Source organism: Aquarana catesbeiana, linkage group LG02 (genome assembly GCF_042186555.1).
Source record: "Aquarana catesbeiana isolate 2022-GZ linkage group LG02, ASM4218655v1, whole genome shotgun sequence".
NCBI lineage: Eukaryota > Metazoa > Chordata > Amphibia > Anura > Ranidae > Aquarana > Aquarana catesbeiana.
The window spans coordinates 805205455-805227174 of NC_133325.1; the positions used below are offsets into that span (position 1 = coordinate 805205455).

General features: G+C 44.1%; 1 protein-coding gene across 1 annotated transcript in view; it reads right to left on the reverse strand.

Annotated features, from left to right (window-relative positions):
• Positions 1 to 1430: 1430 nt before the first annotated feature.
• LOC141130155 (tyrosine-protein phosphatase non-receptor type substrate 1-like) overlaps positions 1431 to 21720 on the reverse strand; it is a 31494-nt gene continuing 11204 nt past the window's right edge. Inside the window, exons 3-5 of the mRNA XM_073618105.1 lie at positions 16973 to 17257; positions 5336 to 5457; positions 1431 to 1968 (exon numbers count right to left, since the gene is read on the reverse strand). Coding sequence (XP_073474206.1) covers positions 5336 to 5457; positions 16973 to 17257 — 407 coding nt within the window. The 3' untranslated portion in view covers positions 1431 to 1968. The remainder of the gene's footprint in view (positions 1969 to 5335; positions 5458 to 16972; positions 17258 to 21720) is intronic.

Genomic DNA, 21720 nt, shown 5'->3' on the forward strand with positions numbered 1-21720 from the left:
GGCAAGACTTGAAGATTGCTGTTCACAGACGCTCTCCATCCAATCTGACAGAGCTTGAGATATTTTGCAAAGAAGAATGGGCAGAAATGTCCTCTCTAGATGTGCAAAGCTGGTAGAGACATCCCCAAAAAAACTTGCAGCTGTAATTGCAGAGAAAGGGGGTTCTACAAAGTATTGACTCCGGGGGGTGCCATACAAATGTACCCCACACTTTTCACATATTTATTTGTATCATTTATCATTTATCATTTTCCTTCCACTTCACAATTATGTGTCACTGTGTTGGTCTATCACATAAAATCCCAATAAAGTACATTTACGTTTTTGGTTGTAACAAGACAGAATGTGGGAAATGTAAAGGGGTATGAATACTTTTTTAAGGCACTGTATGCATACCAGAATGTATACAGAGCTGTGCCAAGAGCACGTGCCCTGCACGCTCACACAGTTATCGGCCACTAACGGAAAGCTCCTGGTCTCTACTTGCGATTGGGAGCTTCCCGATCCTGTGACCGCTGCCACAGCCAATCACATGAACAGAAACTCTGCCAAACAAATCTTTTTTTGTGTGTGTAATTCTCCCTTAAGGGGGCGTGTTCCTATGCCTACATACTTTTGCTAATAGATGTCCCTCATTCCCACCTCAAAACGTTGGGAGGTATGGTGGTCCTCCAGCAGCTCTGTCTGCTCCTTCTTCCTCTGCATGACCCCTTAGCAAGCACACATACTCCTGAGCTGGGCTCTGTGCGTTCATAGACACACACAGCGCTGGTAAGCCATGCTCCTGTTTCCTCCTTTACAGCAGTTTGACTAAGAGCAGCAGGAGCCTATGGATCCTGCTGCCCTCCGTGTCTTCTGCAAGATCAGGACTTTAGAGGAGCGGTGCTGCAGCTGGGAAAGTGCTGGAATGGTGAGATGTGCAGGTAAGTGTTTACGGATGTAGGTAGCAGGCCCGGACTGGCCATAGGGCACACCGGGCATATGCCCGATGGGCTGGGGCTGACGGGCCGCATGTTAATTTCGGGCCCGACTCTGACTTCCTGGGCAGCTGCTTGGGCCAGCCCTGCTCACCCGCTGTCGGCCTCTCCGCGGAGAGGGCCGCATCCATGTCCTTCTGGCCGGGTCCTCACTCCCAAGGCAGCTGGGTGGCCAGCTCTGCACCTGTCCGGCCGACTATTCAGGGGGAGGAAATTAAGGGGTCAGGTGATCACGAAGGGGGAGGAGCTGCCTGGATTAGTCCTCTTCTGCCTGATGTCAGAAAAGTGTCTCCAGGGCCTGGACAGGACAGCTAAAAAAGGAAGTGATGCCTGCCTGCCTGTTTGCCCAAAATCATGTTTTACACCTGCATTTACACAAAGCATGATGAGAGCGTGCTTTGATCCGGTCAGTGGTCTCTTTTACACAGTGAAGAGTGATGCTGAACTAAGGTAGAAGGAAGGTAAAGTGATGGCATCAATGATTAGAGTCAGACATTGTGTGAGAGAGGGACAGTTCTTGGGCCCCAAAGGTGTCCTGGCTGGCTGGGTAAGTGCCAAAAAAAATTCAGTGCCAAAAATTGAAACGGCTACCATTTTATTCTCCAAAGTGTTTGTTTTCAGAAAATATATAATATTTTGTGGTTTTAACTCATCTTAAGGCCTAATTTTTATTTAACATATGTGCCAAAAAATGTATTTTGTTTTTGGATGCAAATCTGCTTAAAAAAAAAAATACTAACTGGTTATTAACATAGCATAATACAATGAAAAAAAAAAAAATCAGAGATAAAACAATGAAACAACAGATCCGCAACACAGATACAATGTAACACAAATGGCAGGTTTCTCATTAGAAATAGTCAAAAAGTCTCAAATAATAAAAGCTCCGACACCTCTCACTATACAAGACTAGGGGAGGGGGCAGCGACCTCTGATATCTTTATATCACTGTGTGTCTTGTTTCCATTTGTCTTTTCTAATCACCAGAACACTAGAAGAAAGAAAAAAATAGAATTCATTAAATAAATAACCATTAATGTTTATCACCTTAGAGAGTATTTATGGGTAAAAAAAAAAAAAAAACACAAAAAAAAACATACAATACTTCTCCACAATACATGCACATTTCCCCATGTTTGGTCGAATGAAAAAAAAATGTAAGTACATAAAAATCCTACTAAATATGCTGGAATATTGCTTGCAGAAGTGAGATGTTACTGAATGGAAAATAAAATTATAGGGAGAAAAAGGCTCAGAAACTTGAGAAACTCAAGGGGTTATAGGGAGGAGAAAGCTCAGAAACTCAAGGGGTTATAGGGAGGAGAAGGCTCAGAAACTCAAGGGGTTATAGGGAGGAGAAGGCTCAGAAACTCAAGGGGTTATAGGGAGGAGAAAGCTCAGAAACTCAAGGGGTTATAGGGAGGAGAAGGCTCAGAAACTCAAGGGGTTATAGGGAGGAGAAAGCTCAGAAACTCAAGGGGTTATTGGGAGGAGAAGGCTCAGAAACTCAAGGGGTTATAGGGAGGAGAAGGCTCAGAAACTCAAGGGGTTATAGGGAGGAGAAGGCTCAGAAACTCAAAGGGTTATAGGGAGGAGAAGGCTCAGAATCTCAAGGGGTTATAGGGATAAAAGGTTTAGAATCTCAAGGGGTTATAGGGAGGAAAAGGCTCAGAATCTCAAGGGGTTATAGGGAGGAAAAGCCTTGACGTCTCATAGGGGTTATGGGGAGGAAAAGCTCAGAGACTCAATGGGGGTTAAAGGGAGAATAAATCTTGGCAACTCAATGGGGTTAAAGGGAGAAATAGGCTAAGAGACTCAAGGGGGTTATAGGGAGGTAAAGGTTCAGGGGGGTCATAGGGAGGAAAAGGCTCATGGACTCAAGTAGGTTATAGCAAGGAAAGGGCTCAGGGACTCAAGAAATTAGGGAAATTTAATACAATAAGGCATGATTCCAAACATACTAAATGCCCATTTAGATTTTATGTGTAGAGCAAGGTCCTCATTCCTGAATACTGTATACTAGCTGCTTGGCTGTTATACATGGTTCTCTGTCATCAACAATTTCTGTGTAGGTGACTTTAACAGGCATGCCAATCATGATTTCTGTCCTTGCTCTGACTTCATATACAAAGCAATAAAAGTGCAGCGCAAAAAACTTGAGAAAAAATAGAGTCCTTTAAAGGGCATATAATTCTCTTCTGTAAACTTTCTTCTTGTTAAAAGACAACCCACATACTTCAGCATTACTGAGCAAGTTGACTGCTTACCAGATGGAAAATCAAAGTAGGCATAATTACCACCGATGCTGGGGATACTTGGATCAGCTGATCTGACAGTCTGAAATAATGTCCGGCAGCTTGTCCTCCAATGCGATAGGTGATGCAGTCACTACAAGATGCGGTAAAGCAAGAAAAAAGGAAGGGACATCTAAGAGCTTTCCATATGGCTCAATATATTTTATTTAAATGGATCGGAATACAGTCCATAAAAAAGGTAGCGCATTTAAAAACATCCACGAGCGGAGATAAAACAGACTGTTCGCATCCGAACAGCTGTGAGATGACAGCGGGTGACGTGAGACTCCGCCCCCGTACGCGGCGTTACGTCCTATGGACTTCGTCAGCAGGGGTGGAGTCAGGCTGTCACCCGGGATCTTAAATACTCGCCGACTGTCAGCAAGAAGTGTATCTTAGAGCGGAAGCGGAAGCGCAATTCCAAATTTTCCTGAATGGAGACACTTGCTGGGAATGTAGCAGTAGATAAACTAACGCTAGATTAAAAATAAATGGGTTACTAAAGGCATAAGTATACCGTTTAGCAATAAAAATAATATAAATAACAAGATAAATAACAAGTCCTCTTGTTATTTATATTATTATTATTATTATTATTTTTATTATTATTATTATTATTATTATTATTATTATTATTATTTTTATTGCACGTTTTGTAAATATGCAATTTTTAAGTAACTTTATAAGAACGCCGTGTGCTGTCTTAATGCAATTGTTGTTATAGTACATTGAGTGTTGCTGTAATGTATAGGAGATGGCAGCGGGTGACTATTCCGACCAGTATGTTTATTATATATATAGCCAAATGTCTTTGGTATAAGTGTATGATAACCAATTCGACCAGTATATTTTACTATTTATATAGCTAAACGGTATACTTATGCCTTTAGTAACCCATTTATTTTTAATCTAGCGTTAGTTTATCTACTGCTACATTCCCAGCAAGTGTCTCCATTCAGGAAAATTTGGAATTGCGCTTCCGCTTCCGCTCTAAGATACACTTCTTGCTGACAGTCGGCGAGTATTTAAGATCCCGGGTGACAGCCTGACTCCACCCCTGCTGACGAAGTCCATAGGACGTAACGCCGCGTACGGGGGCGGAGTCTCACGTCACCCGCTGTCATCTCACAGCTGTTCGGATGCGAACAGTCTGTTTTATCTCCGCTCGTGGATGTTTTTAAATGCGCTACCTTTTTTATGGACTGTATTCTGATCCATTTAAATAAAATATATTGAGCCATATGGAAAGCTCTTAGATGTCCCTTCCTTTTTTCTTGCTTTACCGCATCTTGTAGTGACTGCATCACCTATCGCATTGGAGGACAAGCTGCCGGACATTATTTCAGACTGTCAGATCAGCTGATCCAAGTATCCCCAGCATCGGTGGTAATTATGCCTACTTTGATTTTCCATCTGGTAAGCAGTCAACTTGCTCAGTAATGCTGAAGTATGTGGGTTGTCTTTTAACAAGAAGAAAGTTTACAGAAGAGAATTATATGCCCTTTAAAGGACTCTATTTTTTCTCAAGTTTTTTGCGCTGCACTTTTATTGCTTTGTATATTATGTCATTTGGGCTTGGTGTTTACCCTTTAGTGTTCAGCTTGCAATTAGATTGATTTTGTTTGTTTGCGCTGATTGTACATATCTTTGGTTATAGCTTGCTCTGACTTCAGTTGCCGCATGCTTTATCCTAGTCAGTGATTTGGTACTCCTTTAAAACCAATGCCGCGTACACACTGCCGGAATTCCCGACAGAAAAAGTCCGATGGGAGCCATTGGTCGGATATTCCAACCGTGTGTATGCCCCATTGGACTTTTTCTGTCAGCATTTCCGATGGACTTAGATAGAGAACATGTTCTAAATCTTTCCGTTGGAAATGCCGACGGAGGTTATCCCGTTGGCAAGTCCGACTTTGTTGTACGGGGCATTAGAGAAGGTAAAATCCAAAAGGAAAACCTACAGACCATGAGAAACAAATCAGTGTTGAGCTGGTGCTCATCTGACTACAGCTCAGGGAAATCAGGGATATTGGACAGTATTTTACAGTATTTTATTTATCTTACCTACTCCTGTAGGTGGTGATACACATGGAAGAACACCGGGCTTAATAATAATATAATGAGCAGAAGAACCCGAACAGGAAACAACTGCTGGTATAGTAAGATCCTGGGATCTGTGTGAGAAACTGACAGTACAGGGAAATATGAATACTTTTTTCATTTAAATAACACCAACATATTCTGTAGTGCTGTACAAAGAACACTGAGCCAGTCACATCAGTCTCTGTACCAGAGGAGCTTACACTCTAATGTCCCCTCCCGAACAGTCACACACTACATTTATATTAAGGTGACCAGATTTTTAAAATAAAATCCGGGGACACATATTTTTTTTTACTTGTAATTGCAGCAATCGACGGCTCTTTGCCCGTCTCCGGCGCCGCCACCGCCCGCCTCACAGCCTGTCAAGTCTAAAGCCCCATACACACTATCAGATTTTCTGCTGATTTTTTCCTTTAGATTTACCAAAACCATATAATATGAGGTCAAACCTTAGGAGTTTCAATTTGTAGTGCTCTTCAAAGAGAAAGGAATTCTTTAGATTCTGGCTTAACCAAAGTAAATAAACAGTTCAGAAATATATTTACAGAAAAAGAGGCAATAATACATCTACAAAACAAACAGATGAAGAATGGAAGCTCTTCAGGTCCTGGGTTATTTGGATTTCAACAGAGTTCAGTCAATGGAGCATAAAATGGATATGGAATTTCTGAGTCTTTGGCCCCCAAGAAATATGACTCTTATGCCCCGTACACACGAGAGGAATTTCCATCGGAAAAAACTTGGATGGTTTTTCAGACGGAATTCCGCTCAAGCTTGGCTTGCATACACACGGTCACACAAAAGTTCTCTGAACTTTCGACCGTCAAGAACGCGGTGACGTACAACACTACGACAAGCCGAGAAAATGACGTTCAATGCTTCCGAGTATGCGTCAAATTGTTTCCGAGCATGCGTAGGAATTTTGTGCGTCGGAATTGGTACAGACGATTGGAATTTCCGATCGGAACTTTTTCCGACCGAAAAATAGAGAACCTGCTCTCAACCATTTGCTGGCGGGATTTCTACCAGCAAAAGTCCAATGGAGCATACACACAGTCGGAATTTCCAAACAAAAGCTCTCATCTGACTTTTGCTGGGGGAATTTCCGATCGTGTGTACGGGGCATCAGTCTTAGTATTAGCATAGGTTTTTCATTTTGACAGTAAGTAATAAATACAGATGGAGCCCTCTTTTCTGATTCTTGAGGAGGGCGTTGACATGCATAACATGACCAATCAAAGGGTCTGATGAGGGGCTGAGGAGCTTGGGAGTGTTCCATTGTAACTAGCAGACCCTCCTTCTGGAATAGTTACCGAACTCTGATTTCCCTCTGATTTCCCACATGCTACAATCAGCAGCTCATATTATATCACATATCATGTCCTCAAGTTTAGTGATGGGCCAAAGCCCCCCCCCCCCCCAGTTTGGTTCACGCTAGAACTCCTGAACATGGAAAAAGTTCAGACTCAACAATCAAAATTCCCCATTTTGAAGGCTTATATGCACATTATTGGCCATAAAAGGGTCATGGGGGTCCAGGTACTACTCTGGGGGACACGTATCAATGCTATTTTTTTTTAAAAGATAGTTTTTAAAAGAGCAGTGATTTTAATGATGCTTAAAGTGAAGCAATAAAAATGAAAAAATTGCTTAAATATAGTGCCTGCTGGGGTCCCCTTAGTCTGCCTGTAAAGTGGCACATCTGTACATGTATAGAACCTGCTGCAGCAAAAATGACATAGATAAAGAAATTTCCGGAAATACAAAAATGTTTAAAAAAAAATGGTGTGGGGGTCTTCCCAACAACCCTGGGCGGTGGTTGTGGGGGTCTGCAGGCAGGGGGATTATCATAATCTGGAAACCCCCTTTAACAACGGGGCCTTCAGATCCGGGCCCCCCTATGTGAATGAGTATAGAGGAACATTGTACCCCTACTCATTCACAAAAAAAGTGTAAAAAATAAAATCACACACACAGTTTTTGACAATTATTTTATAAAAAAAAAAATAAAAATGTCCTGATGTAGATCTATTGTCAATCGAGACCCCCTGTACCCGAAAAAATATAAAATATCTTTGCCTGCCACCTGCCTGTTCAGCCATCTGACAGTTCTTAACCACTTCCCGCCCGCAGACATCATATGACATTCTGGGCTTTGGGCGGGTATATCTGAATGATGCCTGTAGTTACAGACATCATTCAGATATTGCCGGTTTCAGCCGGCGAATCTCTACACCATAGGAATGATCATAGCGGCCGTTCTGCCGCTTGATCGTTCCTATGGGAGGCGAGAGGGGACGTCCCCCCCTCCCGCCGCCCTCCGGTGCTTGCTCCGACTCACCGTTACGATCGGTGAGGCGGAGAGTGGATCCGCCGGCGCTGGATGTAGATCATAGAGATTTCTGGTGGACCAGATGGTCGCCGGAGTCTCTATGATCATCGGAGGCCAGGCGTGATGTTATGATGTCACGCCCGGCCTCTACATTAAAAAAAACAACGCCGCTTCGGCTGGGAAGCGGTGATCGTTTTATTTTTATTTTTTATTTCAGGCTTCCCAGCCTAGTGGTGAGATATGGGGTCTTATTGACCTCATATCTCACTATTAAGAGGACCTGTCATGTTATATTCCTATTACAAGGGATGTTTACATCCCTTGTAATAGGAATAAAAGTGATCAAAAATGTTTTTTTTTCAAAAAAGTGTCAAAATAAAAAAATATATATAATTATCAATAAAAAAAAAAAAATTTAAAGCGCCGCTGTCCCCGTGTGCTCGCACGCAGAAGCGAACGCATACGTAAGTCCCGCCCACATATGAAAACGGTGTTCAAACCATACATGTGAGGTATCGCCGCAAACGTTGGAGCGAGAGCAATCATTTTGTCACTAGACCTCCTCTGTAACTCAAAACATGTAACCAAGTAAAAAAATTTCAAGTGTCGCCTATGGGGATTTTTAAGTACTGAACTTTGGCGTCATTCTACGAGCGTGTGCAATTTTGAAGCGTGACATGTTAGGTATCTATTTACTCGGCGTAACTTCATCTTTCACAATATGCAAAAACATTGGGCTAACTTTATTGTTTTGTTTTTTTTTAAAACACAAAACTGTTTTTTTCCCCAAAAAAACGCGTTCGAAAAATTCCTGCGCAAATACTGTGTGTGATAAAAGTTGTAACAACCGCCATTGTATTCTCTAGGATTTTTGCTAAAAAAACATATATAATGTTTGGGGGTTCTATGTAATTTTCTAGCAAAAAAATTATGATTTTTACAGGAGGAGAGAAATGTCAGAATTGGCCTGGTAAGGAAGTGGAACTGCAGTCTGCTCACATAATTTGTAATAAAAACATCTTTGCCATTCTAAAGCTTCCCTCCAACCACTTTGCATATTATTTTATATATACTGTGATTCTGTACTTGCCAAATGTGCTGCAGAAATCTCCCTCCACTGAGTCTGGCTGCATCCATTTTAACTGTGGGCAGCTGAAGCTGCTGCCTGTTCACTTCCTGGATTTACACAAACACACAGAGGCATACCTCCAGCCCTGCAGCTCTCATTGGCCCTCTTATGACTCATCCCCCCTCCCTTCCTGGCAAACTCTTAGGATAGTGAGAGAGAGCTGTGCATGATGTCATAAGCCTAGGCTAATGACCGGACAAGAAACAGGAAGTGGGCTGTATAAGGGATTTACTGGCAGGAAAAAAATGTTTTCCTATCCAAAGTTAAAACAACAACAATAACAACAAGGGTAGAAGATTTAATGGATTTAATAGATGGAAAGATGAAAAAATTACGGAAGTTCCGCTTTAATATCTAAGGGGCGGGGCCACCTGGAGACGTCACCTGGTCACCCCCTTGTGACATCATCGACCCAGCATGCATCGGCGTGAATTTGTTTCCAGCTTGATTGCTGTGATTGGTGTGATACTTTATATCTGAGGAAGCCTGTTGCAGGCGAAACATGTCAAGATTGTTACACCATGATGATCTACAGGAAAGTTGCTTTTTGTGGACACTCTGATTCAAAGTTGTTTCATGAATAATGTTTTTATGTAATTTTAATAGAGTAATTTATTATTGGAATAAATAAATTTCATCAGTTTTTATCTTATGTTGCAATACATTTATTGGCACCTTTAAAATCTCAGGTCTTTGGAGTATTTCTTCGTATGTTTTAATATACAGTGAATGCTTCACCACCAGTAAATGTTTGGTAAGCCACTGATTTACAAGTACTGCACACCCACAGCTGATTTCCTGTATTTTCTACCTTTATGCCTTTATGTTGGCAGTGAGATGGTTACTCGGATGTGGTGAAGGGCTGAGCTGAGGTAACCCATAAAAGGAGTTTATTATTTTCTCACTGATGTATTTTCAGATTAGTATATTGAACCATTCTCTTTTTTTTTTTTTTTTTTGCTGCAAGGTTCCCTTTAACGAAAAACAAAAGATGGGCTTTTGTTAAGGTGGTTTGTATTTTGTGATTTTCATTTATTCTGGGGGTGTACTGTATTGGTTATTATTTTATGTTATTGTAGGTTTAACTTCTTTTTTTTTTTTATGCAAGGGTTCCCTTTAAAAAAGTGGGCTTTGTTTCAGGGGTGTTTTTTTTTTTGGTTTTTATTTCTGTTATGTTTTATTTACGTTAATAAGGCTTTTTTTTAAAGTGGTATTAAAGTGTTACTAAACCCAGGAGCCTGCATTCACAGTACACGGAACATGGAAATGCAATTATTTTAGGAAATATAAACTGCTAAATTCCTTTTCTCATCAGCAGTATATAGCAGTGTTATGACTTCTATCGATGTCTGGTTAAAGCTTGTAGGAGGAGTTTTCATTCCCTTCTGACTGTCCTATGAGGCTGCATGACCCCTGATTTTCTGTATGGACAGTGCTGATTGCCCCTGTGCTGATCACATGCACCCTCCCAAGAAAAAAACAACTCTCCAGCAATACACGCCAAACTGAGCATGTGCAGAGTGCCCCCCAAGGCTTTGTTCTATCAGCGGATGGATTGGGGACTGTGGAAGAAAGAGGGGTATCAGAGAAGACAGGATCAAACAGCTTTTTTTTTTACACAAAGCGGACAGTGCATTGGAAGCCCTGATTGGCTGAAGCAATGAAAGCTTTGTCCAGTCAGGGCACAGAGCACTGTCAGAGCCATGATTGGACACTGTCATGATGACTCTATCCAATCATGGCTCATTGCTCTTAGTCCAGTTGCATTTGTAGTGTGATATTGGCACTAGACAGTTAAGCCTTGTACACACGGTTCCATTGTTGGCAGGGGGTTGTCCTTAAATCTTACTGTTAGTACGCTCCTTTTGGCAATTTTTGTCCAACTTTCGGCCAACAAATGTTGGATGGCAGACTAGTAAATTTTCGGCGGACAACGGTTTGACGTCAGATTTTCGGATGGTCAGTACACAAATCCATCACACAAAAGTCGAAAGTACAAACACGCATGCTCGGAATCCATGCTCACCAAACACGACATTAGCAGAAGGGGCCCAAAGGGTGGCGCTCAAGAGCTGAAATTCCTCGTAGTACATCACTACGTTCGTGTTTGTGGCATGACAATTGTGTACCGCTAGTATGCAAGACATGATCCTGGCACACGCCCTTTTGACAAAAATCAGACGCTTGGCTGGCCAACAATCGTACCGTATGTACGAGGCTTTAGTGTGCTATTCTGATTCTATTGTCAGTGTAGAATATTAGTTTAGTGTTTATCTAGGAATAGTTCAGTGGGAGTGTAGTGCGACCGTCCTTTTTTACTTTAGTGTCATTTTATTTTGTCTGGGCAGGTTTCCTGCAGTATATTTCAATGCGTCATTGCAGGTTTACCGCAGCATATTGTAGTGCGTTAGTGCACATTTAATGCGGTATATTGTAGTGTGTCGGTGGAGTGTGTCTGTGTGGTGAGTACTCAAGTTAAAGTGCACCAAACACCACTTTACATTGATTAAAGTGCATCCACGTACACATTTCCACATCTTTATTACATTTTGTCATGTCTGGGAGGACAAGGAGAGGCAGATGTTCCCATGGCACTGTGAGGGGGGCCAGCAGTGTATGTGTCCACAGGCAAAGGTGGATGTGGTCAGTCCTCAGGCAGGGCATCATTTCCTTTGTTTAATGATGTTGCCTGTGCTATCCAGCCACAGCATGGAGGTGGTGGACTGGCTTACTAAACCATCCTCATCCTCCTCATCCTCTGTCACACAAGCAGAGACTAGTGCATAGTCCCCTACAGCTGCCAGAGTGGATAAACCTGCCTCCTTGTCCACATCTATTCCTGCCATAGCCCCACCATCAGACATGAAGGAGTCAGCTGAATTATTTGAGCACAGCGTCAGCCACTTGCTCCTTGACAATGCACAGCCATTACTTCATTCACCAACAGTACCTCTGAAGGCACCACCAACACCCAAAGACCAATTTTTCTGCACCCGTTACTTCTATCTAAAGCCTGCAAAAGACACACCAGAATTTATCCAAAAAATCTCTAATCTTGTCCTCCGTGCATTACATTGTGGCCACATCATACAGACTGGCTACAAAATAAAGAAATCTTGCAGCGAAAATGTCGTTTTTTTGAGCTTTATAAATGCAATTATTGCTGCAGCTGCTTCTATACACATTACAGATGTACTACTTTACAGGTAGACTAAGGGGACCCCCCCAGGCACTATATTGAAAGGAATTTTCATTTTTATTGTTATTTCTCATTTTTATGGTTTCACCTTAAGCATCAATAAATCGCTGCTCATTTAAAAAGGATGTTTTTTACAAACTTTTTTTTCTTTGATACATGTCCCCCAGGGCAGTACCCGGACCCCATAACCATTGTATGCCCAATTACTTGCATTTAAGCCTTTAAAATGAGCACATTTGATTTTACAAGTTTGGGTCCCATAGACTTCAATGGGGTTCATTATTCGGTTACGAACTTTTGCGATGTTCGAAAGTTCTGCAGCGAACCGAACCAGTGGTTGTTCGGCATATGTCTACTCAAAACATGTCACGCTACATCAAGCTAATGTGATATAGATCAAGTCAATTTTGGTTTCTGGTTTCCGTTTCACAGGTGTTACATTGGGGTCTATCCGGACCATGCTAAATTAATAATCACAAGCTTGATCTTTGTTATGAATTTTAACCACATGCTGACCGCCCGCCGTCGATTGACGGTGGCAGAAGGGCACTCCTGCGTAAATTGCCGTAGCTGTACAGCAGGTGCTTTAAGAAGTATAGGGGGCGCGCGCTCGCCCGCTGCATCGCTAAGGGGCTGATGCGCATGCCCAGCGGTCACTCCTAAGAGCGAGAACTGGGATTGTGCGTGTAAACACACAAATCGCAGTTCTGTCAGGGGTAAGGATACAGATCTGTTGTTCCTAATGCTTAGGAACAACAATCGGTCTCCTCCCCCAGTCAGTCCCATCCCCCCACAGTTAGAATCACTCCCTAGGAAACACATTTAACCCCTTGATCGCCCCCTACTGTTAATCGGTCTCCTCCCCCAGTCAGTCCCATCCCCTCCACAGTTAGAATCACTCCCTAGGAAAAACATTTAACCCCTTGATCGCCCCCTACTGTTAACCCCTTCCCTGCCAGTGACATTTATACAGTAATCATTGGCTATTTTTAGCTCTGATCGCTGTATAAATGTCAGTGGTCCCAAAAATGTGGCAAAAGTGTCCGATCTGTCCGCCGTAATGTCGCAGATCGCTGCCATTACTTGTAAAAAATAAAAAAATAATAAAAATGACATAAATCTATCCCCTATTTTGTAGACACTATAACTTTTGCGCAAACCAAATCAATAAACGCTTATTGTGAATTTTTTTACCAAAAATATGTCGAAGAATACGTATCGGCCTAAACTGATGAAGACATTTTTTTTTTCTTTTTCTTAGAAAATTTGGGTATATTTATTATAGCAAAAAGTAAAAAATATTGTGTTTTTTTTCAAAATCGTCACTCTTCTTTTGTTTATAATGCAAAAAATAAAGACCACAGAGGTGATCAAATACCACCAAAAGAAATCTCTATTTGTGGGGAAAAAAGGACGCAAATTTTGTATGGGTACAACGTCACACAACCGCACAATTGTCAGTTAAAGCTCCGCAGTGCCGTATCGCAAAAAAAAAACGGCCTGGTCAGGAAGGGGGTAAATCCTTCCGGGGCTGAAGTGGTTAATATTGTTTCATCTCAGTATGTTTTTACATACAATTTGTTATCAAATAAAATATTTATTTTAACTTATCTGGTGTGATTAATGCCTTAAAAGTCCATGCTTTCCAATCGCTTGTTTTTATTCTGGCAATTATAGTGTAGTGATACCTCTAAAGGAACCGCTAGGATTTCGGGCCTATTTCCCCCTTACAGCATCCACTGCCAGGCAAATGTCATTTTCACATGCTCCCAGATGGCTCAATAAACAGTTTAGAATGGGATGGGGAATGGGGGTGCATGGGATACCCCAAACTGAAGAAATACTGTAGAACTATGTGCAAACAGTTGAGGGCCTGCTCAGTCTCTGGCTACTCTAATACAGGACGCAAGCTGTATTGCACAGATGTAGAGAAAGTTGTGGATTGACAGTGAGCTGCAAAATTGTGCCACATCCAAAATTCAAATGTACCAACAAAAAGGAAATTCCCCTAGTGGTGGACTTTAAAGGCACATGTAAAAGAACGTATAAGGAGTATGTAAAGTATATATAACAATTTTTTATTAATTAGAAAACATAGTAAAAACATCAAACGAAAAAGGAAGTTCTTAGTAGGGAATGCAAATCATATACTAGTACAGGGGGTCCCCGGGTTACAAACAAGATAGGGACTGTAGGTTTGTTCTTAAGTTGAATCTGTTTGTAAGTCGGAACAGGTCCTTTTTTTAAGTGTAGCTCCAGCCAAAAAAACTATTTTTAAGCTTTCTGGATAGCATAGGGAAGGGTTAACACCCCTGTAACATTTGTTTTGCTGTGTGTGCCCCTGTTCAGAAGATTTCACCTCCCTTTCTGTCCCAATGACAATTGGATTTTGAAAATTTTGGGTTGTTGTGGAAACAAGGATTAGTGATAAAGCATCAGTGGAGGTACCTTTTTCCCATAATAGCTCTTACAGGAGTGAATTTCCCTTCCTAGGGGTAGATTTGCTCTCACTTCCTGTTGTCTCCCTCCGTTTGTAAGTCGGATGTTTGTAACTAGGGGACCCCCTGTACACAGATATGATGTTAATACCAATATTTTTGCACCCGACGCGTTTCGGAGTTACTTGACCTCCTTCCTCCGGGGTGGATATCGGTTTACAAACAGTTCTATATTGGAGACAATGTATTAGCAACAAACAGTAAGCAAATAGGTCTATAAATCCATAGAGGCATACATACAGGCTATATTCTTTTATTCAATTCCTACTTACATTGTAAGTAGGAATTGAATAAAAGAATATTGCCTGTATGTATGCCTCTATGGATTTATAGACCTATTTGCTTACTGTTTGTTGCTAATATATTGCACAGATGTGGGTGTAGTAGTGCAAAACGAAAAGGAATAGCAGTTCCAAAAAGTTGTATTGAAGACACAGCACCTGGCTGTATTGCATGGCACCTGGCTGCTCTAGTCCCAAGGTTGGAGAAATGGTTGGCTCCTGGCTGTCTTGCTCTGCTCTTGAACTACACTCTGTCCTAGACACGTGAGATATTACACTTCACTGTCCTCTCCCTCCCTTAGGGTTAATGGCTGGTTTGTTACTCACTCCCCTGAGGATCCTGGGAGTTCCCATAGGGAACTCCTAGGATCCGGAAAAGCTGCTGTCTAATGCCGCGTACACACGAGTGGACTTTGCGACGGACTGAACCCCAAAGGAATTTTTGATGGAGTTCTGACGGAGTTCCAACGAAACGGAATTGCCTACACACGATCACACCAAAGTCCGACTGATTCGAACGTGATGACGTACGACGGGAATAGAATAAGGAAGTTGATAGCCAGTAGCCAATAGCTGCACTTGCGTCAGTTTTGGTCCGTCAGACTAGCATACAGACGAACGGATTTTTCGATAGGACTCCGTCGGAAAGATTTGAAACATGTTCTATTTCTAAAGTCAGTCAGATTTTTCATCAGAAAAGGTCTGATGAAGCCCACACACGATCGAATTGTCCGACAGATTCGTTCCGTCAGACCTTTGCTGTCGAAAAGTCTGCTCGTGTGTACGCGGCATTAGCCTCCACTGGATAGGCTGCTTCTGGCTTGGCTGTGAGTCTGTGGCTAGGCTTAGCTGAGACCAAAGCTGGGTAAATTCCTGGAGCTCTCCTATTCCTCTTCTCTCTCTTTCCTTCTTCTCCTCTCTGCCCCAGCACACGGATCCCTCCAAACGAGTGGACCCTGGACTCTGCTCCCAGACTGCCAGGCTTCAGCATATTTATGGGATGCTTCCCCACCTTCTGGGCCCACCTCTCCAAGGGATTGGTGTAAGTCCCATCAATATTCAGGCTGCAGCCTCTGTTCCCCCCACCCACTTTGTTCTGGAAACCTCCAGTGAGTTTAAGAATGCAAGGGGGGGTAACAGAGCCTGTGAAGCACTGCCCAGCTTCCTAACCAATTAAACCCTGCTCCTCTGCCTACAGAGGAGCTAAACTAAACTTGCCTACACTCTAGCATCCTAGGAGGGTGCTACAATAGGTAAAAGAGGACTTGTATGATGTGTGGAGGTGCTTGACTCAACTGATTAGGCAACTGTCACCTTATGTTACGCCTCTGATGACGTCAACTGTGACGAAGCGCATCAGCTGGGACCTCCGACGTATGACGTCAGCACGCTGGATGCTGCAGCCATCTTTTTGGTTGGAAACAAAGCACTTTTACTTTTGTGACATGTTAGTTGAATACTTTAATAAAGAGACTGCTTTTATTTGAACATGGAAAAAAAAAACACTGGAGTTCTCACATAAAACCCATAATCCTCCTCTATTGACAGCTAGCTACAATAAACAACTATCCCAAATCCAAATGTTTTATCATCAACTGAGCAACAGGCCCAATAAAGGGTTAGCTGCACAACTTAATCATCAAGGGTGCAGTGGTCCAGGGATTTGAAAGCTACGGTCATCTCCTGGGATGGATCAGAGTAATTCTAATTGGTCACATCCTGATCAGTCCTGGCATCCCCAAGGAAAGAAGGGGGAGAATACCACGGCTTTCAAATCCCTGGACCACTTCATCGCCTGAACTGGCAGAGAAGGGAGCCGGGGCATGGCTTACTGGTGCTGTGTGTGTCTATAGATGAACACAGCCCGGCTTGAGAGAGCATGTGCATGGGTGCCTCCTTAACACCCAAATTGCTAAAGGAAGGAGGAGAGGACAGAGCTTGCAGGGGGGCTGCCAGACAATGAGGGAAGTAACTTTTCTGAGCAAAGGCCGTCCTCATCTTTTCAGGCTCTTCCATCAGGTACGTGACATATTCTCACAGCACAGGGACTTTACTGATAATCACAATATGATCTGATTCGTAGGTTTAGAGATCCCAATTACTATGCACTTCTTCATACATCCTGAAAACGTATCATACAGATAAATCTCTGTTTTTACCTACTATCGCTTTAATTGTCCTCTCTCCGTTCCGGTAGGGCGTGGTACTCAGTGTGGTGTGATTCACATTGCAAGCCACCATCTGTCCTTGCATCGTCTTTGTGAGGGTCAGTTTAGACATCTTGGTGAAGGTTCCATCTTGGTTCTCAGTCAGTTCTTCTTTAACCTGGTCAGTGCTCAGGGAGATGCTCCAGTAAATGTCCAAATCTTGAGGATAAAACCTCTCTGCTCTACAGATTAGAAGATCATGCTGAGTGTCCTCCACCAGGGTCACCACAGGACTCGCTGGAAAATACATAAACAATCTATTAATGCAGCAGATGGGCACTCTACAAAGAAATGGTCAAAAACAGTGGTGGCCCATCCATACGGCCGGCCCCTAATCTGCATGCAGGGCGCATGGATTCCAATGGGGTTTTTATGTTTTTAGAAGCAGATGATTAGAGTCTGAGGCTCTAATTGGCTTCAAAAAAAGGGTGGGCTCTGGGCGCAGAGCACTACGCCCCGAGTCCACCCAGTTGTGTGACAATAGCAAATTATTATTCCCTATTGTCTTCCTGATTCTCCTCCCAGCCAATCAAGAAGCGGGTCCCGAGAGGAGAAATGATCCTATTGGCCACCGAGGAGGTGGAGGAGGAGACGCAGGGGAAGCTGCTGCCCGCTGCCCAGAGGAAGCGATGCCCGTGACCTATATGGGGTAAGTGTGAGACTGACCAACTGACTGGGGGGGAGGTTTCAGGTTGGGTGCGGGTGACCCGACTGACTGGGGGGTGTGGCTGTGGGTGCATTTTTTGCTGCCCCTCGTCGTTACTTCTCAAACCAGCAGCGCTCTAACCACCATTCGCCAATGCTCAAACCAGCAGCGCTCTAACCACCAGTCGCCAATGCTCAAACCAGCAGCGCTCTAACCACCAGTCACCAATGCTCAAACCAGCAGCGCTCTAACCACCAGTCGCCAATGCTCAAACCAACAGCGCTCTAACCACCAGTTGCCAATGCTCAAACCAGCAGCGCTCTAACCACCAGTCACCAATGCTCAAACCAACAGCGCTCTAACCACTAGTTGCCAATGCTCAAACCATCAGTGCTCTAACCACCAGTCGCCAATGCTCAAACCAGCAGCGCTCTAACCACCAGTCGCCAATGCTCAAACCAGCAGCGCTCTAATCACCAGTCGCCAATGCTCAAACCAGCAGCGCTCTAATCACCAGTCGCCAATGCTCAAACCAGCAGCGCTCTAATCACCAGTCGCCAATGCTCAAACCAGCAGCGCTCTAATCACCAGTCGCCAATGCTCAAACCAGCAGCGCTCTAACCACCAGTTGCCAATGCTCAAACCAGCAGTGCTCTAACCACCAGTCGCCAATGCTCAAACCAGCAACACTCTAACCACCAGTCGCCAATGCTCAAACCAGCAGTGCTCTAACCACCAGTTGCCAATGCTCAAACCAGCAACACTCTAATCACCAGTCGCCAATGCTCAAACCAGCAACACTCTAATCACCAGTCGCCAATGCTCAAACCAGCAGCGCTCTAACCACCAGTCGCCAATGCTCAAACCAGCAGCACTCTAACCACCAGTCGCCAATGCTCAAACCAGCAGTGCTCTAACCACCAGTTGCCAATGCTCAAACCAGCAGCGCTCTAACCACCAGTCGCCAATGCTCAAACCAGCAACACTCTAATCACCAGTCGCCAATGCTCAAACCAGCAGCGCTCTAACCACCAGTCGCCAATGCTCAAACCAGCAGCACTCTAACCACCAGTCGCCAATGCTCAAAACAAAGAGAGCAATTTTTTATTGATATGTTGTATGTAGCACTGAAAAATCTGCATAATTGAAGCTCACCTTTCACACCAGCCTCTTCCTCCAAGGAGTTTACAATCTAGTAGGTGGACTTAATCTAGCAGCACACCAGCTGCAGACACAAGTCCTTTTCTTGCTTAAAGTGGTGTTCCGCACCCAAAAAATAAAAAAATAAAAGCCAGCAGCTACACATACTGCAGCTGCTGGCTTTTAATATTAGGACACTTACCTTTCCTGGAGTCCAGTGATGTCGGCACCGCAGCTGATGTTTCCATCAGCTGTTGGTTGCTGCCGCCACCATTGCAGGTAAGGGAACCCTTTTGCGCATGCGTGAGTCCCACTCCTCTCTCCTACTGGCCGGGTGGCCAGGAAAGGAGCCCCAGCCGGGACGTCAATGTCCGCAGCTGAGACTCCCGGAAGTGGGAAAGGATACCTGTAGAAGACAGGTAACCTGTCCCCCCTCCCCCACCGAAAGGTGCCAATTGTGGCACCGGGGGGGGGTTAATCAGATGAGCGGAAGTTCCACTTTAGGGTTGAACTCCGCTTTAAACACATTCCCTGGAATTCACCTGTTACCATAGAGGAGGCTAGCATCCAGGCTGGAGTGTACATACTGGTCCACACTGCAAGTTTAGGAGACGTGCAGAACAGAAAAATTTGTTTAATTTTGTTACCTTTCAGATAAATGAGTTGTTTCGTTTTGGGATTTGTTTATGTAGCCAAGTCCCGAGCCTCTCCAGGCCTAATGGTGACCTCCAGAGTTAGGGACAGCCGACATCCTTCTGTGTAGAGTGGGTTACGAGGCATGCTGGGTGCAATGTAAGGTAGATTAATGGGTGCCAGACACTTCTTGAATGCAAAGAGATTTATTTTCTCTTAACAGAACTGTAGCAGAGAGGGTTAGGGCCAGGACACCATTTAGTAGTTTCAATGGTAATAAGCAGACTCCAAGACTTCTATAGGTAGACAGCCATGCAGAGAAAGACATCCAGCCAGACACCACATCTGCATGTGTAGACACGCTGTCTCCTATGGCAACAATCTTGAACAGTTTCTAACAAAGGTTGTAATAAACTCTTTCACTTCCTCCACAATCTCTTTCTTAGATCTTCACTCAACTGAGCTCCCAGTCTACCACCCAGACCCGCTGATCCACTGCCACTGGATCCCCTGAGCTCTTCCAATCTTCTCACTGAGTATCTTCCTCCAGCGTCACCCCCGCATCCCTGCTGGGTCCCTAGCTTGGCACTCACAGATACTCCTAAAGCGACACCCCACTGGCCTGCTTGGTCCCTGGCTTGGCACACAAGGCTGCTCTGCAAGCGTCACCTCTACTGGCTGGGTCCCTGGCTTGACACCTGCAAAAGTTTCTTTCTTTACCGTCCCCGGTTGGTGAGAATACTGCTCTTGTACTTGCTTCAGCTAATCACGGTAGTTCCCGGTAACAAGGTGAATGGTCCCTTTGTGGTGACAGCTTCCCCTCTACCTCCGACCATGACAGGTTCTCCGGCTGTCAGAACTGTCACTTGTGGTTGGACTGCAAGCCGCAATCCCAACCCTGTGCTGCTCTCTCTTGCTTCTGGATAGGCCCTCAGACAGCCTAGCAGCCAGATGTGCCCGGGATAGGCTCAAACTCTGGCCTAGCAGCCCGGGCAATACAACACACATCCACCTAGACAGCCATCCAGGTGGCACAGAACCCCAATCACCTGACCTCACCCAAATAAATAGGCTCTCCCAGCAAGCCAAGGGACCCAAGAAGCAGGCCAGGTAGCCAACCGGCATGTCCTTAACAACTGATGACTCATCAGCTGTTAGCGGGAATCCCCACTGACAGCTGAAATGTAAACAAAAGAATGGAAGCAATAGAAAATTTCAGAAAAATTCCCCAAAATCCATACCAGCCCCTTATCTGAGCACGCAGCCTGGCAGGTCAGGAAAGACAGGTCACATGGGGGGCGGTATCTGGGAGCCCCCCTGTTAAAGGGGACTTCCAGATTTGGATAAACCCCCCCTCCCACAAACCCTCACAACCACAGCCCAGGGTTGTGCAGAAGAGGCCCTTGTTCCCATTAACATAGGGACAAGGTGCTTTGGGGTGGGGGAGCAGAGCCCCCCCACCCCAAAGAACCCCCCCATGTTGAGGGCATGTGGTCTGGTATGGTTTGGTGGGGGGGTGCTCGCTCACTCCCCCTTTCCTGAGCTGACGTGCTGCATGCTCGGATAAGGGTATTGTATGGATTTTGAGGGGCCCCTATGCCATTTCCTTTTTTCTAATTTTGGCGTGGGGGTGGGGGTCCCCACGTTCTTTTTTTTTTTTTGTATTCTTTTGTTTACATTCACTTCCAAACAGTGCCTCTATTATCTTTGGCTAACTGGACAAGTCATGCAAAGATAGCTCTGAAACCATGTTGAAAGATGCACATCCTGAAACACAAGACTGCAATCCATCTCCATGTGGCACAGTAAAAGTACTTGCAGGTATTTCTACTCGCTAGTAGCACTTGCAGTAGTAGTAGCAGAAAGTAGCTAGTAGTACTTGCTTGCTACTTTCTACTTACCTGATTTTGCCTTTTTACACTCCCTTTGAACGGTGGAAGTCCAAAAAATGGACCTCACAAGACACTACCAACTCACCCCTCGAAATGCGTCAGCCTTCTGGAAGGTCCTCTGACCTGTTGGGAACAGTCTCAGTGACCTGGTTGTTGTGAGTCTACTATGGACTGTGAGATGCTTTCAACTTGAATATGTTTGTGAGTATATCTCCTTTTTTATACACTATTAAAGATACCACTTGGGTAATGCGCAAGGTTGGTGCGCCTCTTTTCTTTGTTTTACAGTGGTTTGATTGGGTTCCTCCCCCGACCTATAGAGGGCAGCAAAACCTGTGCATTTTTGTGAATTACCAAGAACCTGCTACATATTCATTTCCATTACACCA